Here is a 14,471-nt window from a genome sequence, read left to right as displayed (position 1 = left end):
GCAGTTAAAAGGTATGGATTCCTAAAACAAATCTTGATGGCTTTTTAAAAACAAAACCACCCAAACAGAACCCGGTCAAAGACTGTTTTCAGCACGGCATTTCTGCTCATAAAAGACTGGTTGTTAGAGTGGACTTAACATGGAATTGAGATGTATTCAGGTTATTTAATCGAAATTTACCACTAAGCTTTGAACATTCTGATGCCCCAAAGCGAGGAGGAGGAGGAGGAGGAGGAGGGTGGGGGGGGAGGAGGGGGAGGGGGAGGGGGAGGAGGATAACCATTTAGTGCCCTGTAATTGTAAATATTTTAGCATTTTTCAAGAAATATGACACTTTTATTTTAAGAGATTATTAATTGCCAGGAAAAAAATAAAAAAATGTTTAATTTTCAAACCAAAAAATGTTTAGTTTACTGAAAACTGTCAGCTGCCAAGTTATCATCAAATGAAATATGTCAGCCAAATGTTTTCAGTGTACAGTAATAACAAACAGCATCAACATAACTTAGCCAATGCAACTGTGAGTCAGGAATCTCTTACCAAATTTGTCACTCTTCTGGCATGTGTATAAATAAATACATGCTACTACAGAACAGATCTGTGCTGCACAAGGAGAAAAGTAAGGGAATAGAATGGACTAAACTTCTTTAGGCTGCTACATTACAAGTAATGGTTTACATGTGAAATACGTATTTTATATTTTAATGCAACATCCAGACAATTTGGCCAAAGAATCTATTTTTCTTCTGGAAGGAGCAGCAAAAGCAAAAGTCTTGAAGGATGCCAAGAGCAGGAAAGCCTCAACATGGGGAGGCCTATTTGATGTTTCTTCTTCACTGATTAAATTTGAAATTGTTCCTACGGAACTCCAGATAGAAATGCAGACATAAGCAAATGCCTATATAACCCCCAATCACTCCAGAGTCAGGCAATTCACAAGAACACACTGTACCGTTCTAGGCAGTCCAGAATCTTGGTAGGAACTATGGCTGAACCATTCCTATCCCAAGGTATTTTATGCTTCTGAAAGGTTTAACAAAAATGTTAAAAGAAAAATTGATCTGGGTGAAATGGTAGCAAAGGTATGTATCACAGCGTCCCATTCTATGCCATTGTGTTGAAATTCTTTGAACTTTCTAAGTTGCTGCTGCCAGTAATAGAATACTTTTTCATTTATTTAATGCATGAAATATTAATGTATATTTATGTTCTTGCCAACTTTTTTTCCTGGCTAATCCACTTATAATCTTCAACAAGTCATCAAGACTGACTAAAGTTCCTAGTCCAAAAACTTGACTAGACATACTAAACGTGCCAGTGACTAAAGAGATCGTTATAGTATTCTACAAAGTGTTTATATTAAAAAATAATATCCATAGTATTATTAATTATTTCCTTAAGCTACATTAACTCATTTGAAGTAGTCTCTCATCACGTCAAAGCTACAATATGGTTTAATTTGAAGTCTGCTATATGCTAGTATAAGGGACGCAGTGGCTCAGTGGCTAAGACGCTGAGTTGGTCGATCGAAAGGTTGGCAGTTCAGCAGTTTGAATCCCTAGTGCCGCGTAAGGGGGTGAGCTCCCGTTACTTGTCCCAGCTTCTGCCAACCTAGCAGTTCGAAAGCACATAAAAAATGCAAGTAGAAAAATAGGACCACCTTTGGTGGGAAGGTAACAGTGTTCCATGAGCCTTTGGTGTTTAGTCATGCTGGCCACATGACCACGGAGACATTTTCGGACAGTACTGGCTCTTCGGCTTTGAAACAGAGATGAGCACCACCCCCTAGAGTCGGGAACGACTAGCACATATGTGCAAGGGGAACCTTTACCTTTATATGCTAGTATTCTATTTTCTCTATTTTAATAGATTTTTAACTAAAAGAAAGCAATTTACAAAAGCTTAACTATTTTTTAATAAATGTTGGGAGGTTAGGAACAAAGATGATACTTAAAAATACATTATCATCTTTTTACCCAAGGTATTTTTATATGATATCATGATTTTATTTTGCTATGAATTCTCAGAATGGTAACAGGGTGAAAGAAGAATGAGATTGCTTATACTAAAAAGAAAATGAAGACATTTTATATGACAACTACAAGGACAAATTGACCAGCTTAAAAGAACCAGTTGTAAATATCTAGTTCTTTTTTCTTTTGGAAACCTCTGTGAAAGATTCCTGCTCCTCATCTTCTAAACCCATGGCATCTGTACATGGAAAAGTTCCAGAGAAATCTCATATATCTGCTGTTTATCATTTTAAAGGCTCCTTTGTATAAAATGACTGCAAATGTTTCAACTGTTCCCTAAAGTATTATATTTAAGTGGAGAAAGAGGCCTACCTAAAGATTTGCTGATTCTTGCAAAATGGCAGACATGCCTATCCAAATCTGAACCAATACTTACTTCATTTTAAGAATGTGGTGTTTCAATCATATGCAAATATATAAAAACACAAAAATCAAGATGGAAGCCTCAAAATACAAAGTAAGTTAGAAAACTATTCTTTACAAACACATCACATCTGTCACACTTAAGGCATTTTAATAAGCAAAATAGTGTGTGAGCATCTGGATGTAGTTGATCAACTTCATGCAGTATAAATAAAATAATAACAGATATAATCAGCCAAGAAGAAAATGAATGATGCCTCCTTTAAAAAAAAAAGGAAACATAGCAGGAAAGCATTTAAACTCTTGACTTCCTTACCACACAAATATTTAATAAAACACATTCCAAGTGGCATGTTGAATGATGTATCCATGTGCTATTCTGCTTAGTTCATTCGTAACTCTTATACTTGTGATAATTTTATATATTTGATTTTTTTTGTAAAATGATGTATTTGGATCATTTTTATATACTGGTGTTAAATTGGTATCATATGCTCCAAATATGAAAAGTTCAAAGTTAAATAATATATGAAAGAAAGGAAGGAAGGAAGGAAGGAAGGAAGGAAGGAAGGAAGGAAGGAAGGAAGAAAGAAAGAAAGAAAGAAAGAAAGAAAGAAAGAAAGAAAGAAAGAAAGAAAGAAAGAAAGAAAGAAAGAAAGAAAATAAATTATTTGGAGTTATTAATCTCATCAGGTACCAACTAAATGAGTGGAACAGGAGTTTATTTTCAAGAAGGTTGATTCTGGAGAGAGGGATTTGAAAAGAAAAGTAGCAGGGATGAGAACAAGAATGCTATATCAGCAGAACTGATAAATACTCATAAGGAACACTGAATGTTGTCATAGGGAGGCATCAGGGAAGAAAAAAGAAGCTAATAGAGGTCATCCTTGACTTATAACCACAATGTAGCCCAAAATTTCTGTTGCTATGTGAGATAGCTGTTAAGCAAGTTTTGCCCCATTTTATGACCTTTCTTGCCACAGATGTTAAGTGAATCGTTGCAGTTATTAACATCTTAATATGTGAATATGCTGCCTCCTTGGTGGCTCTAGGCTCCTAAATCAAGACTGCCATAATCACCCTGAACAAGAAACAATGGGCATAGTTTCTCAGCTCCATTCTAGCTGAAATACATAGGTTTTGTCCAGTTAGCTGCCTCATCAAACTGTAACTTTTAATAAACTTCACTGTTTGGCATTCCAACTGATTATTTGATATTAATCCAATAACACTATTTCACTCCAGCTAAAATACAGAGATGGAATTTTATGGCCATACAGTAACACAATTCTGTATTTTCAGTTCTAATACATGGTTAGCTACATTTTCAAGAGTTCCAAGACAGAGGTTAACATAATTCAACATTATATACTGGTATATATATTTTTGAACACATACTTTCTTGAAGGAAAAAAGGAAAACATGGGGGGTGAGGTAGGTTGCCATTTTTCCAATTTGGCTCATAATTTAGAAATAAAAACGAGATGGAACTTGGAGGAAAATAAATTATGCTTCTTACATAGTCTACCACTGAAAGCAAGGATTTCAAAGTACTTCCAGCCATCAGGGCGGGGAAATCCTTCTGCAAGGAATTTTTTGTGTCAGCTAATGAACAACAGGTTGTTCTAAAGTGTGTGAAAATGCTGTACAGACACAGCCTCAGAGCAAATAGCCCTTTGACTAAGAACAAAACTAAACAGATCTGTCAGGTGCTGGAAGTTCTGAGTGACATTTAAACCAGCATTCCATTTTTTCCATTAAAAACAGCATTTAACACAACAAAAAGTTTCCATCAAGTAATTCACCTAACAATTTCACCTAACACATTTAATTTCTAAGGATCTTTTTAACTTCAATTGACAGCAGGGTAATTAGACTGTATATACTAATAGGTTCTGCTTTTCAAACTGATTCCAACCTTGTCTGTCTTTAAATCTGGGGAATAGACTGTGCAGTAACTTAATATTCCTTCAGGATTTCTGGAACAGTGGCAGTAAATGATTATGTCTATTTAGTAAATCATGTGATGTTTTTAATTTCTTCATATTTCATCGTCTTCCTTTTCTACTACATTCTCCTTATGCAATTAATATTGAAGCTCATTTCAAATAACCCTAAAACAATACAGAATACTTGTGATCAAACAGAACCTCAGTGTTAGTATGTCTGTTTTTATTATAAACCAAATATTTCGTGAGACTGCAGCCTGCCTAACTTGCTATGCATTGAAGTCAATCAGGACCATTTCCTGATTTTCAGTTTCAGTTCATTAGTGTAAAAAGGAAAGTCAACTTCATTTTCAGTTTTAGAATTTAGTATGTCTTCTTGGGATGAATATCAGTAATACATGTAGTGGCTACCAAATATTATTTCCCTATAGGACCCAATTCTACATGAGGAGAACTAGAGAAAGGACTGCAATGTTGATATCCAGCATGTGCATGAAATGTGAACCTGGTCTCTTATTCCATGCCAGAATAAATGGAACCCAGTTCCTACTTTTTAAAGTAACAAACTTTGTAAGAAAATCGTGCAAGGAATAAAATTATCATTATGCCCTAACACAGTGATGACGAACCTTTTAGGCACTGAGTGCCCAAAGTGCACGCGCGCACCCAAACTGTAAGACAAGGGCACATGTGCTACTGCACCCCACGCATGAGCGCGCACCCCACACATGTACGGCAGAGACCCAAAGATCAGCTGGCCTGTGGGAGGCATGCACGCATGCACACAGACCCGAAACAGAGCTGGGGCGACAGTGCACGTGCACACAGAGAGGGCTCTGCGTGCCACCTCTGGCACATGTGCCATAGGTTCGCCACTACTGCTCTAACACATCACATAGGAGTCACTACCTTGTTAAAAGTTGCACTGATCTTCCTTTCTATTCACTTTTGTCCCAACTGCACTACTCAGGATAGTATGTTGGAACAAAAGTCTCATTGTTTACAGGCTGGAATGAAACTGGGATAAACACTAGGAATTAACAAATTACACCTTTGTGTTATTACTAGAAAAAAAAAATTCTGGGGAAAATGTTAAACACATTGTACCTTTTTTTTCTGAATAGGCAAATATTACTGCACAGTTTTGCCTATTTCTCTCTTGAAATATGTCAAATATTGACATCAGCATGAAAAAACAGTTACCTCATTGTCAGTTCCCACATCGAGCATAACGGGCAGACACTCCTGGGGCTTTACTCCTCCACACGCTGTGTAAAGTGCTAGTTTACCCACCGGGATGCCCATTCCATAACAACCTAGGTCTCCAAGGCCAAGAATACGTTCTCCGTCAGTCACCACAATCGCCTGTGGAAAAGTATGGTAAACATTATAAAACTGCAAAGGTATCCTGAATTCTTTGTTATGATCAGTTTTAAGCTCTGTCATGATATTAATATTTTCCAAATAACATGAATGAATGAATGAATGAATGAATGAATGAATGAATGAATGAATGAATGAAATACTGCATTATTAAAGTAAATAAATCTTTGGTCAATCAATTATATGGGCTAAGTGAATTCAATCACTAAATGAGAAACAACACATGACAAACAAAGTGAGCACGCTAGATTCCCTTTAATGATGCCCTTTTATTAATCCTACTAATAAAAGAGAACAAGGTTTTTTTTTAACCATTTTCCTTTCCCTCCTGCTATTCCAGGGAGTTGCCTATTCTCCCAGAGCAGATTTGGCAGAGAATACAAGACAGTGAAAGAAATGGGCAAACTTTATATATTTTTTAAATTTGTCAATAGCCTCACAAATATAAAATATATTTTTGATAAAAGAAAAGATACCAGTGGGTATAATTTTCTTCCTTAAGGGTTTAGATAAAGCAAATAAAAATGTAACTCTCTGATACAATGTGTGTGTTTAAGACAACAATTGGCATCTGCAGTTTCTACTGCCCAATTAATTGGAGAGTTCTGGCTAATGATTTCTTTTTAATAGATGCTCTAATGAATTCGTTGTTGAAAAATTGCAATATCTTGCTGTGATGCAAAGAGGAAAAAACTTAGTAATCCTGTTACTTAAACAACCTATGTGATTGAACATGAATAGCCCAGCACCATAATCCTGAACATTTGCACTAAAAAATGTAACTGTTTAACACATTGTTTTAACTCCTCTGAGTAATGATTCATTCTTTGTGGTTTACATTTCCATCTCTGAGTAATGATGCAGTGCTATTTCCAAGTTTTGTTTTCCAATTTAAGGATTTAATTTCTGACAAAAGGCTATTGATTATCAACCAATTAGGTATAGGGAGCCTTTATCAGCCCAACTGTCACATTAAAGTCCCAGGGACACATCCTGTGCCAGCCCCTTCATTCTCCCTTCCTCTCTCATGTAACAATTCTATATTAATAATTTCATCTCCTCAAATTGGCATCTACCCATAGATTATCCCCCATTGCTTTTCATATTTACAGAAAAGGAATCCTGCACAGGCACTTCTGTTTTCAGAAATGTCCAAAATGTTGAAATCTGAAGATGTTTTCTTTTACCTAGTAAAGCCTTCTTTCTCCTTTTATTTAGTAAACCTTAAGAAAGCAATCCAGATAAGACTGGAATATGGATGGCTGGAGGGTGAGAAAAACCCCAGTAGGATGACTACTCAGTTGTAGCAGTGGGTCAAAAAAGAAAAACAGCTGGGGCAAAGGGTCTCTTTGATATAGCCTCCCAACCAGCAGGATTTCCTGGAAATTAGGACTGGCAGCAAGGATTGATGCAAAAAGAAAGAAAAAAAGATGGCCATGCTGTGACAATTACAAAGCAGTCTATGTGAGACTATAGTACTAGGGGAAAAACACAGGGTTTGTTAACAAGACTCTACAAAGACATTAACAATATGTATTAAATATATCTATGTTGTTTTTGCTATATCTACAGAATTTGGAATTTATCATGGTATCAAGAATTACAGATCGAGAGGGCAAATGAGAGTTGGCTAGAAGAATTATTATATAACACTTATTCTAATCTACACCTTCATCACAGCAACGTACTGTGGTCAATATCCAAATTGGTCTTGGACAAGAAGAATATGTTCAATTAACATGGATAAAATTTTTGGAGGTGTTCTAGTAATCACATTATTTCTAGGAATTTTTTCTTTTTTTTATTGCTATGTTTATCATTTTTGAGGTGGCGTCAATCCTTTAATATTGTTGGGTTTATTTATATTTAATTGGTCAGCTAAGCACAATGAAATACAATACATACTGATAAATGACTGGGAATTGCAACTGGTTTAGAATATTGTTATTAGGCTACTAGTAAGTACAAAGTACAGTCTTGGTGTTAGTATGTCAGACTTTAGGCACAATTTAATGTATTGGTACAGACCTCTGAAATCCTAAGTGGCTTAGATCCTCATTGTCTAAGGGAATGCCCATCCCAATTGTATGGATATATTAATCTGCAGGAAGAGCCCTTCTAAAGAGACCCTGCCATCTACAACTCATCTATCTCACAGATGGAAGAAGGTCTTCTCCCGCATTATTCCTGGACTGTGGAATTGCAAACTGCAAACATCTCCATTTTAGAAGATCTGTCAAGGCACATGCCTTTTTCCAGGTTTTTAAAGTTAATTACTATTAGCATTGGGTTTAATTTTTTTTTAATTGTTTGCATTTCACATTTTACTGAATATTAGCCACCTGAATAGTACAGCAGAATATAATCATATAAGTAAACAAGCAAATATGATGGAGGAGATGAAGACATACATAATGCAGATGTGCAGATAAGAAGACCCTAGGAATCCCATTCAATAGAGTTTCCCTGCTGCTGCTTTAAAAATATGTGTAGAATAGTGCAAATAAGAAAATTGTTTAAATTGCAGATAAATCATATTCATGAATCATCCTGCCAAATCAGCTGCTATTTACCAGATTTTTTTTAAAAAGCAGATAGCACTTCCAAAGTTCTTAGAGAAAGAATCTCAGCAACCCGAAGCTTCTGCGCCAGGTATTTTTCACTGCAGTTTCAACATTTATAAACAAAAATAATCTGTTTCTGGTTTTTCTGTGCTAATCCTTTGAGAATACAACCATTGTTGCTTAAGAAACAGGTATTCAATGCTACATTCCACAATGATTACATATTTCTGTCCTGGCCCCAAAAGAAAATATCTGTAAGCTGGTGAGTGGGGTAAAATCCATCGGTTATTGCAACAGCTACTTCCCAATTGACATAATAGGGAAGGATCTGGCAATGGTGTAGAAGCAACTGGCAAACCACCTGCTCTACCAACCCTGCATGCCTTTATAGATAGCACATATACCTGAAAGGGCAGCCAAGATCTAGAGAAGATTATACATTCCACTGTAGAGATGGTGCATACCAAGTATCCAAATAATTTCAGTGCTCCCATTCAGAGCTCACTGAATCAAAGGGAAATCTTTAATAAGCTGACAATGCTGTTCTCACATGAAATGTGGATTTAATCATATTAGCCTGCTATTTTCATAAAAGTCAAAAGGGAAAAAAAACAATGCATTCTCTTAGAAATATAAAATTAATAAACAATGCTGGTCACATTATTGCTTAGCAAACATATTTATAGAAAAAGCTAAGTAGGCCATACTAGCAGGATTTTAAGAGTTGTAAAGGTAAGTAAGTTGTTGTTTTTTTTTTGTAAAAAGTTTTTCTTTATTTTTTACACATACACACACACAAACATACAATGTATTTTTGCCGAACAGAGTATTTGGCCGGTTAACAAATTTAAACAGTTTTTGATCCTTACAACTAAGATTACAATTTCTATACCTCCTTTTTGCCATGGTATTTATTTTCATCTATTTTTTACCAATATTATCCTTCATTTTCATCCCTAATTTTAACCAAATTCCAATTTTCCCTTCTATTCTATATTAAACCCCTTCTCATTGTCAACTATTTTTATATCCATCATCAGAATAATTAATTTTGTGATGTTACAATTGTTCAATTCTTATAGGAATAGTGAACCCACTTGTTTTATAACTTACATTTTCTTAAGTAATACAGTCCAACATTTTAATATAATCAATTACTTATGTAAATGTCTTTTCCATTTATATATTCAAACAAGAAAAAAAGAAAATAAACGTGGCTATTCCAATTAATTCCATTTTCATACATGTATGAAGGTAAGTTTTATGTAACATATTTAACACTCTAATATCCCACATCTTCCAATATGTGTTACTATAAACGATGACATCAAAATGTGTGTCCTATACTAAAATATTATAAATCACATGAATAGTTTTATTCCTCATATATAGTATGTTGGAATTTTTAAAAATCCCAAAAAGCTTTTTTTTGCATAACAATTTTAACTTCAACCTTTAAAGTTATTCTTTGTAGTGTTTTTGAAGAAAAAAAGCAGGCTAAAACTATTTTAAATAAGCCTCAAGGTATTTTACTATTTCAGATCCAAACTGAATAAAGGTACTTTTATTAGTTTTAATATCTAATACTATGGTCAAAGGGTTCCATGTTTGAATATTCCCTACATTTAAAAAACTCTACCATGTTAGAAAAAGTGCCAGCATGCTTTCTCTGAGACATGGTGCTAGATTAATGGAATTTTCATGGGACATTCCTATATCAAAGCAAAACCCAACACTATTGTTTATGTCAGTAACTTATAGATATGATTCTAAACATGCACATACATCTGAGAGACACCTACCTTTATATTAGTTTCAGGCCATGCTTTAAACAATGTTTCGATATGTCCTCGATCATGGGAAGTGATGAAGAGTCCTCTGTAAGGAAGTAATTCAAACTTTAAATTATTTTTAAAACATGAAGCCTGCCTGCCTGCCTGCCTTCCTTCCTTCCTTCCTTCCTTCCTTCCTTCCTTCCTTCCTTCCTTCCTTCCTTTCCTCCTTCCACCTACCTACCTACCTACCTACAATTATATCTTAATTTGACATACAACTTTCAGTATTAATTTAATATATCGCTTAGTGTTTATAGTTTTGTTAGTGATTTGCACTGTATTAACCTATCACATTTAGCTTATAATGCAATGACACTTAAGTTTTGTTTAGAGAAGGTGTATTAAATATTTTACAGTATACCTTGGAAGATACCAGCCTTTTCCTCTATTTAATCACCATTTTTTTTTAAAAAATCTCTCATTTCATCTATTAATTCTTGTTCTTTTTCATTCAGTTTTTCTGTATTTCAAGGACAATGTTCTATATGCCATGCTAATCACCAAATGAGCCTTTGGCCACTCATGGCTTTGATCAATTAAAGCTTTCATACAATGTTTTTAGTAAGCTAGAGAAGAAATAGACTAGGCTACTAGCTTTAGTTGTATCGGTAGCAACAATATGCACAATATCAGACAGTTCACACATATTTTGAAATGATTCCCACCAGCATAACAAAAGCCCAGTTTACCCAAAGGATGCTCATGCTGTTCTAGGCATGCTAAATTCCCTAATCTAAAGACAAGTTTATGTGGAAACCAACTCTTGCCTAAATCCTATCATGGAGGCTTCTGCAGTGTAGCAATTTACTCAGGATGGATAAGTAGAGGATGATTACAATTGTGAAATGAAGGGATTTTAACATTTTACCTCAAACCTGTAAACCTAGTACATAAAATGCACCACTTAACACCATCCTCAAGAATTGTCTACTTACATATCAGTGCTGTCAATGTATTTGTGAGCTGAACGGTGAACTACATGCAACGCTATTGAAGTGTATTTATTGTATTTACTGTGGGCAGCTCACAAGAAAGGAGGAGGGGGAATAAATGTAACAAATATATGGCAAGATGACAGAAACTGGACTGGTATGGAAAAAATAAACACACCCACACAGTGCAAAGGAGATTTTATTATCCCTCATTAAAGGCCTGAGATGACAGCCAAGTCTTTAAGCCCCTTCAAAACAGCGGGGGGGGGGGGGGGCATCAGGTTTTCTGGTACAATCTCAGGATTGTACCAGGGGCCAGTCACTACCATAGAGAAGATGTGCTTCCAGGGAACCAATAGATCACATTATTTATCTAAAGAAACCCAAAATGTGCCAACTTTCCTAGATCAAACTGGGCATGACAGAGGATACTATGGGACTAAGGCAGAACCTCAGTTAACCAAGTTCAAATCAGTTAGACTCCATCCTGATTTAATGAACATGAATTCTAGAAAAATCATTTTCCAACATTATAAACTAAGATTAGAAAGACCGGCATGGAAGATTCAATAAATGTTATACATATGCCCATAGAGGCAGTTGGGAGCATTTTGTGAGTGTGGAAAATGATACGATTGGTTTAATGGTTCAAAAAAAGCTGTGGCCTAAGTACAGTCACATATTCCAAAGCAGTTCTTTCCCAAAAATAAAAATAAAAATTGAACAGCTTTAATTATAATTACCAGTCTTGACATCAGTTTGAATTTTCTGGCTGGCCCTATAATATGATCAACTGCAGAGAGGGAGATGCAAACTACTTTTAGAATCGTGCAAGTCAGAAACAGAATCTCCAAACCAAATTTGGCTATCTTTGGGCACTGATGACATATTTAAGATAGTTAAAGTGTATATTCCCATGGTATCCCGTTAAGCAGTTTTCTATAACAGCCTAAAAGTCATAGGACTAAAGATATGTCATTCCTAAATTGTTAGAACATGAGATATTTACAATATGGTTTTAAAAAATTCCTTACATTTTTTTTAAGGATTAAAGATCAAGCTTGTCGTGACTTTTGGATATTTAACTTAAATTACTAACATTAAATTATTAAGCTTGTCATTTTTAAAAGATGTTGCAAAATATAAACACAATCTAGGTTGCCCTGTCCTGCTTGGGGTACTTTGTTCAAGGAAAGTCAAATGTAAAATAAATCCTTATAGTAATAGGTACTCTATTTTATGAGAAAAGGGTCAAAATAACATGGATCATTTATCCTGGGAAGAGACTCCAAAGTTAATTATATTGTGCAATTCACAGAGGGATTAAAATACTTTAATCAGGATATTCCATGGATGTTTCATGGAAAAAATATTAATTTGGATACCAACATTAAAAAAATGTAGTTTTAAAATAATTCCTTAAAAATGGCTACAAGGTTCCCGATTGAAAAATAGTATTCAATTTTTGCATTCAGACGATGGAGGATTCAATTTCAAATATATTCAAAAACACTTGAACTAGTAGTACCAAATTATTTCTTGCTTCTATGTTAAGATTGTTCTAATGGAAAAATAAGAACATGACAGAAGAGAAGTAAACATATATATATATATACACATACATATACATACATACATACATACATACATACATACATATGTCTTCTCAAGTTTTCGCGGGTGTGTGTATATAAAAAGTTAAAATTTCAGGTGTTTTCCCGCGTCATTAAAAGTCTGTTAGTTAAAATGCTTAAAATCTTAAAATCCTGGCTAAAATCCCAGCTCAAAATCCTCTAAAATACTAACAAAACACTTTGTAAGGTTTTTTAAAACTTTGGCTAAAATCCTAACCAATGCCTAGCAGATGAGGCACATGTACAAACAGAGCTTCAGACTCTCACAGAGGTATTAATGGCAAATGGGTTCCACGAAAATAAAATTAGAAGTATAATTTGGCAAGGGACATTAGGACAGAGCGAAACCCAAGAAGAAGAACAGAATATGGGAAAAGCCATCCTGCCCTATATAAAAGGGACCACTGATAAAATTGGTAAAATACTACAGAAACAAAAAATAAAAACAGTGTTCCGCACAGATAGAAAAGTATCGATGATATTGAGAAACCCCAAGGATAAAATTGAGCTGGAAAATCAAGGGGTATACGAAGTGCCATGTGCCTCCTGTCAGTCATCTTATATTGGACAGACGAACAGACGAATAAGTGTGCATTTAGAAGAACACAAAAAAGCAATGAAAAAGGAAGAACAAACTTCTTCTTTGGTACAACACATGAAGGCCACCGGACATAATATCGACTTCAACAATACTAGAACAGTGGTGAAAGAGGAACATCTTAATAAGAGAATAATTAGGGAGGCTATCGAAATTGAAAACAGGCCCCAGAATATGAATAGACGAGATGACACTTCTAGGTTATCAAGTATTTGGAGATCTGCACTGAGGGAAACTCGAGTCTTAACATCAGAGGATAGGCAGAGATCCCAACAGGCAACCAGTGGTGTTGTAATGCCTGCCAGAATCCTTCCCTCTTTGCAGATGATAGCTAGCAATAGGGAGAGGGAGAGAACCAAGCCAGAAGATAGGCTGAGATCTCAACAGGCAACCAGTGGTGTTGTGATGCCTACTAGAATCCTTCCCTCTTTGCAGTTGACAGTTAGTAATAGAGAACCGGAGAAAGCTGGGCCTTTAACACGCAGTCAGGCTGCAGCTAGGATAATGAAGCAGGAGGAAAAATGGCTGCCCTCCAATCAGGACACAGAGTTGCAGGCTAACCAGCATATGTCAGCAGCAGCGATCAGAGAAAAGAGACAACTCCGACCTCGCAGCCTACCCACAGCTTCTAAACTGAAAGTAGGGGCCCGATGATGACAAGTTAAAGACCTTGTCAAAACGTTGCCAAAAAAACCTTTAAAGTGTTGGTTAGGATTTTAGCCAAAGTTTTACAAGACCTTAAAGTGTTTTATCAGGATTTTAGAGGATTTTGAGCTGGGATTTTAGCCAGGATTTTAAGATTTTAAGCATTTTAACTAACAGACTTTTAATGATGCGGGAAAACACCCGAGATTTTAACTTTTTACATATTTCTCTTCAGCCAGGTTCTTCCTACGTAAACCAAGATTTTTATGCAGCCCTAGTTCAGTGAAATCACAATCCACTAGTTTCTAGGCTTTTTTTCTGGCAGCCAGCAAACACTCTGCTGCCCATTGGGAGACTACCCAATGCTACCCATTGTTTGCTGGCTGCCAGAAAAAATGCCTAGAAACTAGTGGATTGTGATTTCACTGAACTAGGGCTGCATAAAAATCTTTGTTTACGTAGGAAGAACCTGGCTAAAGAGAAATACACATAAAGCCTACAAAAAAGAAAGAAAACATATATATATACACACACA

The 14,471-nt window shown here is 35.5% G+C and overlaps 1 protein-coding gene across 1 annotated transcript in view; it reads right to left on the bottom strand.

The window, feature by feature from the left end:
- The window catches only part of ME1 (malic enzyme 1), a 112,428-nt gene that overhangs the window by 62,834 nt on the left and 35,123 nt on the right, over positions 1-14,471 (bottom strand). Inside the window, exons 4-5 of the mRNA XM_070932875.1 lie at positions 10,095-10,170; positions 5,549-5,710 (exon numbers count right to left, since the gene is read on the bottom strand). Coding sequence (XP_070788976.1) covers positions 5,549-5,710; positions 10,095-10,170 — 238 coding nt within the window. The remainder of the gene's footprint in view (positions 1-5,548; positions 5,711-10,094; positions 10,171-14,471) is intronic.

The sequence above is a fragment of the Pituophis catenifer genome, unplaced genomic scaffold (assembly GCF_029215685.1).
Source record: "Pituophis catenifer annectens isolate HBS135680 unplaced genomic scaffold, rPitCat1.0.hap2 SCAF_1, whole genome shotgun sequence".
In the NCBI taxonomy this organism is placed as follows: Eukaryota; Metazoa; Chordata; class Lepidosauria; order Squamata; family Colubridae; genus Pituophis; species Pituophis catenifer.
The sequence above is the reverse complement of the archived record's forward strand: the minus strand, read 5'-3'. Positions and strand labels throughout refer to the sequence as shown.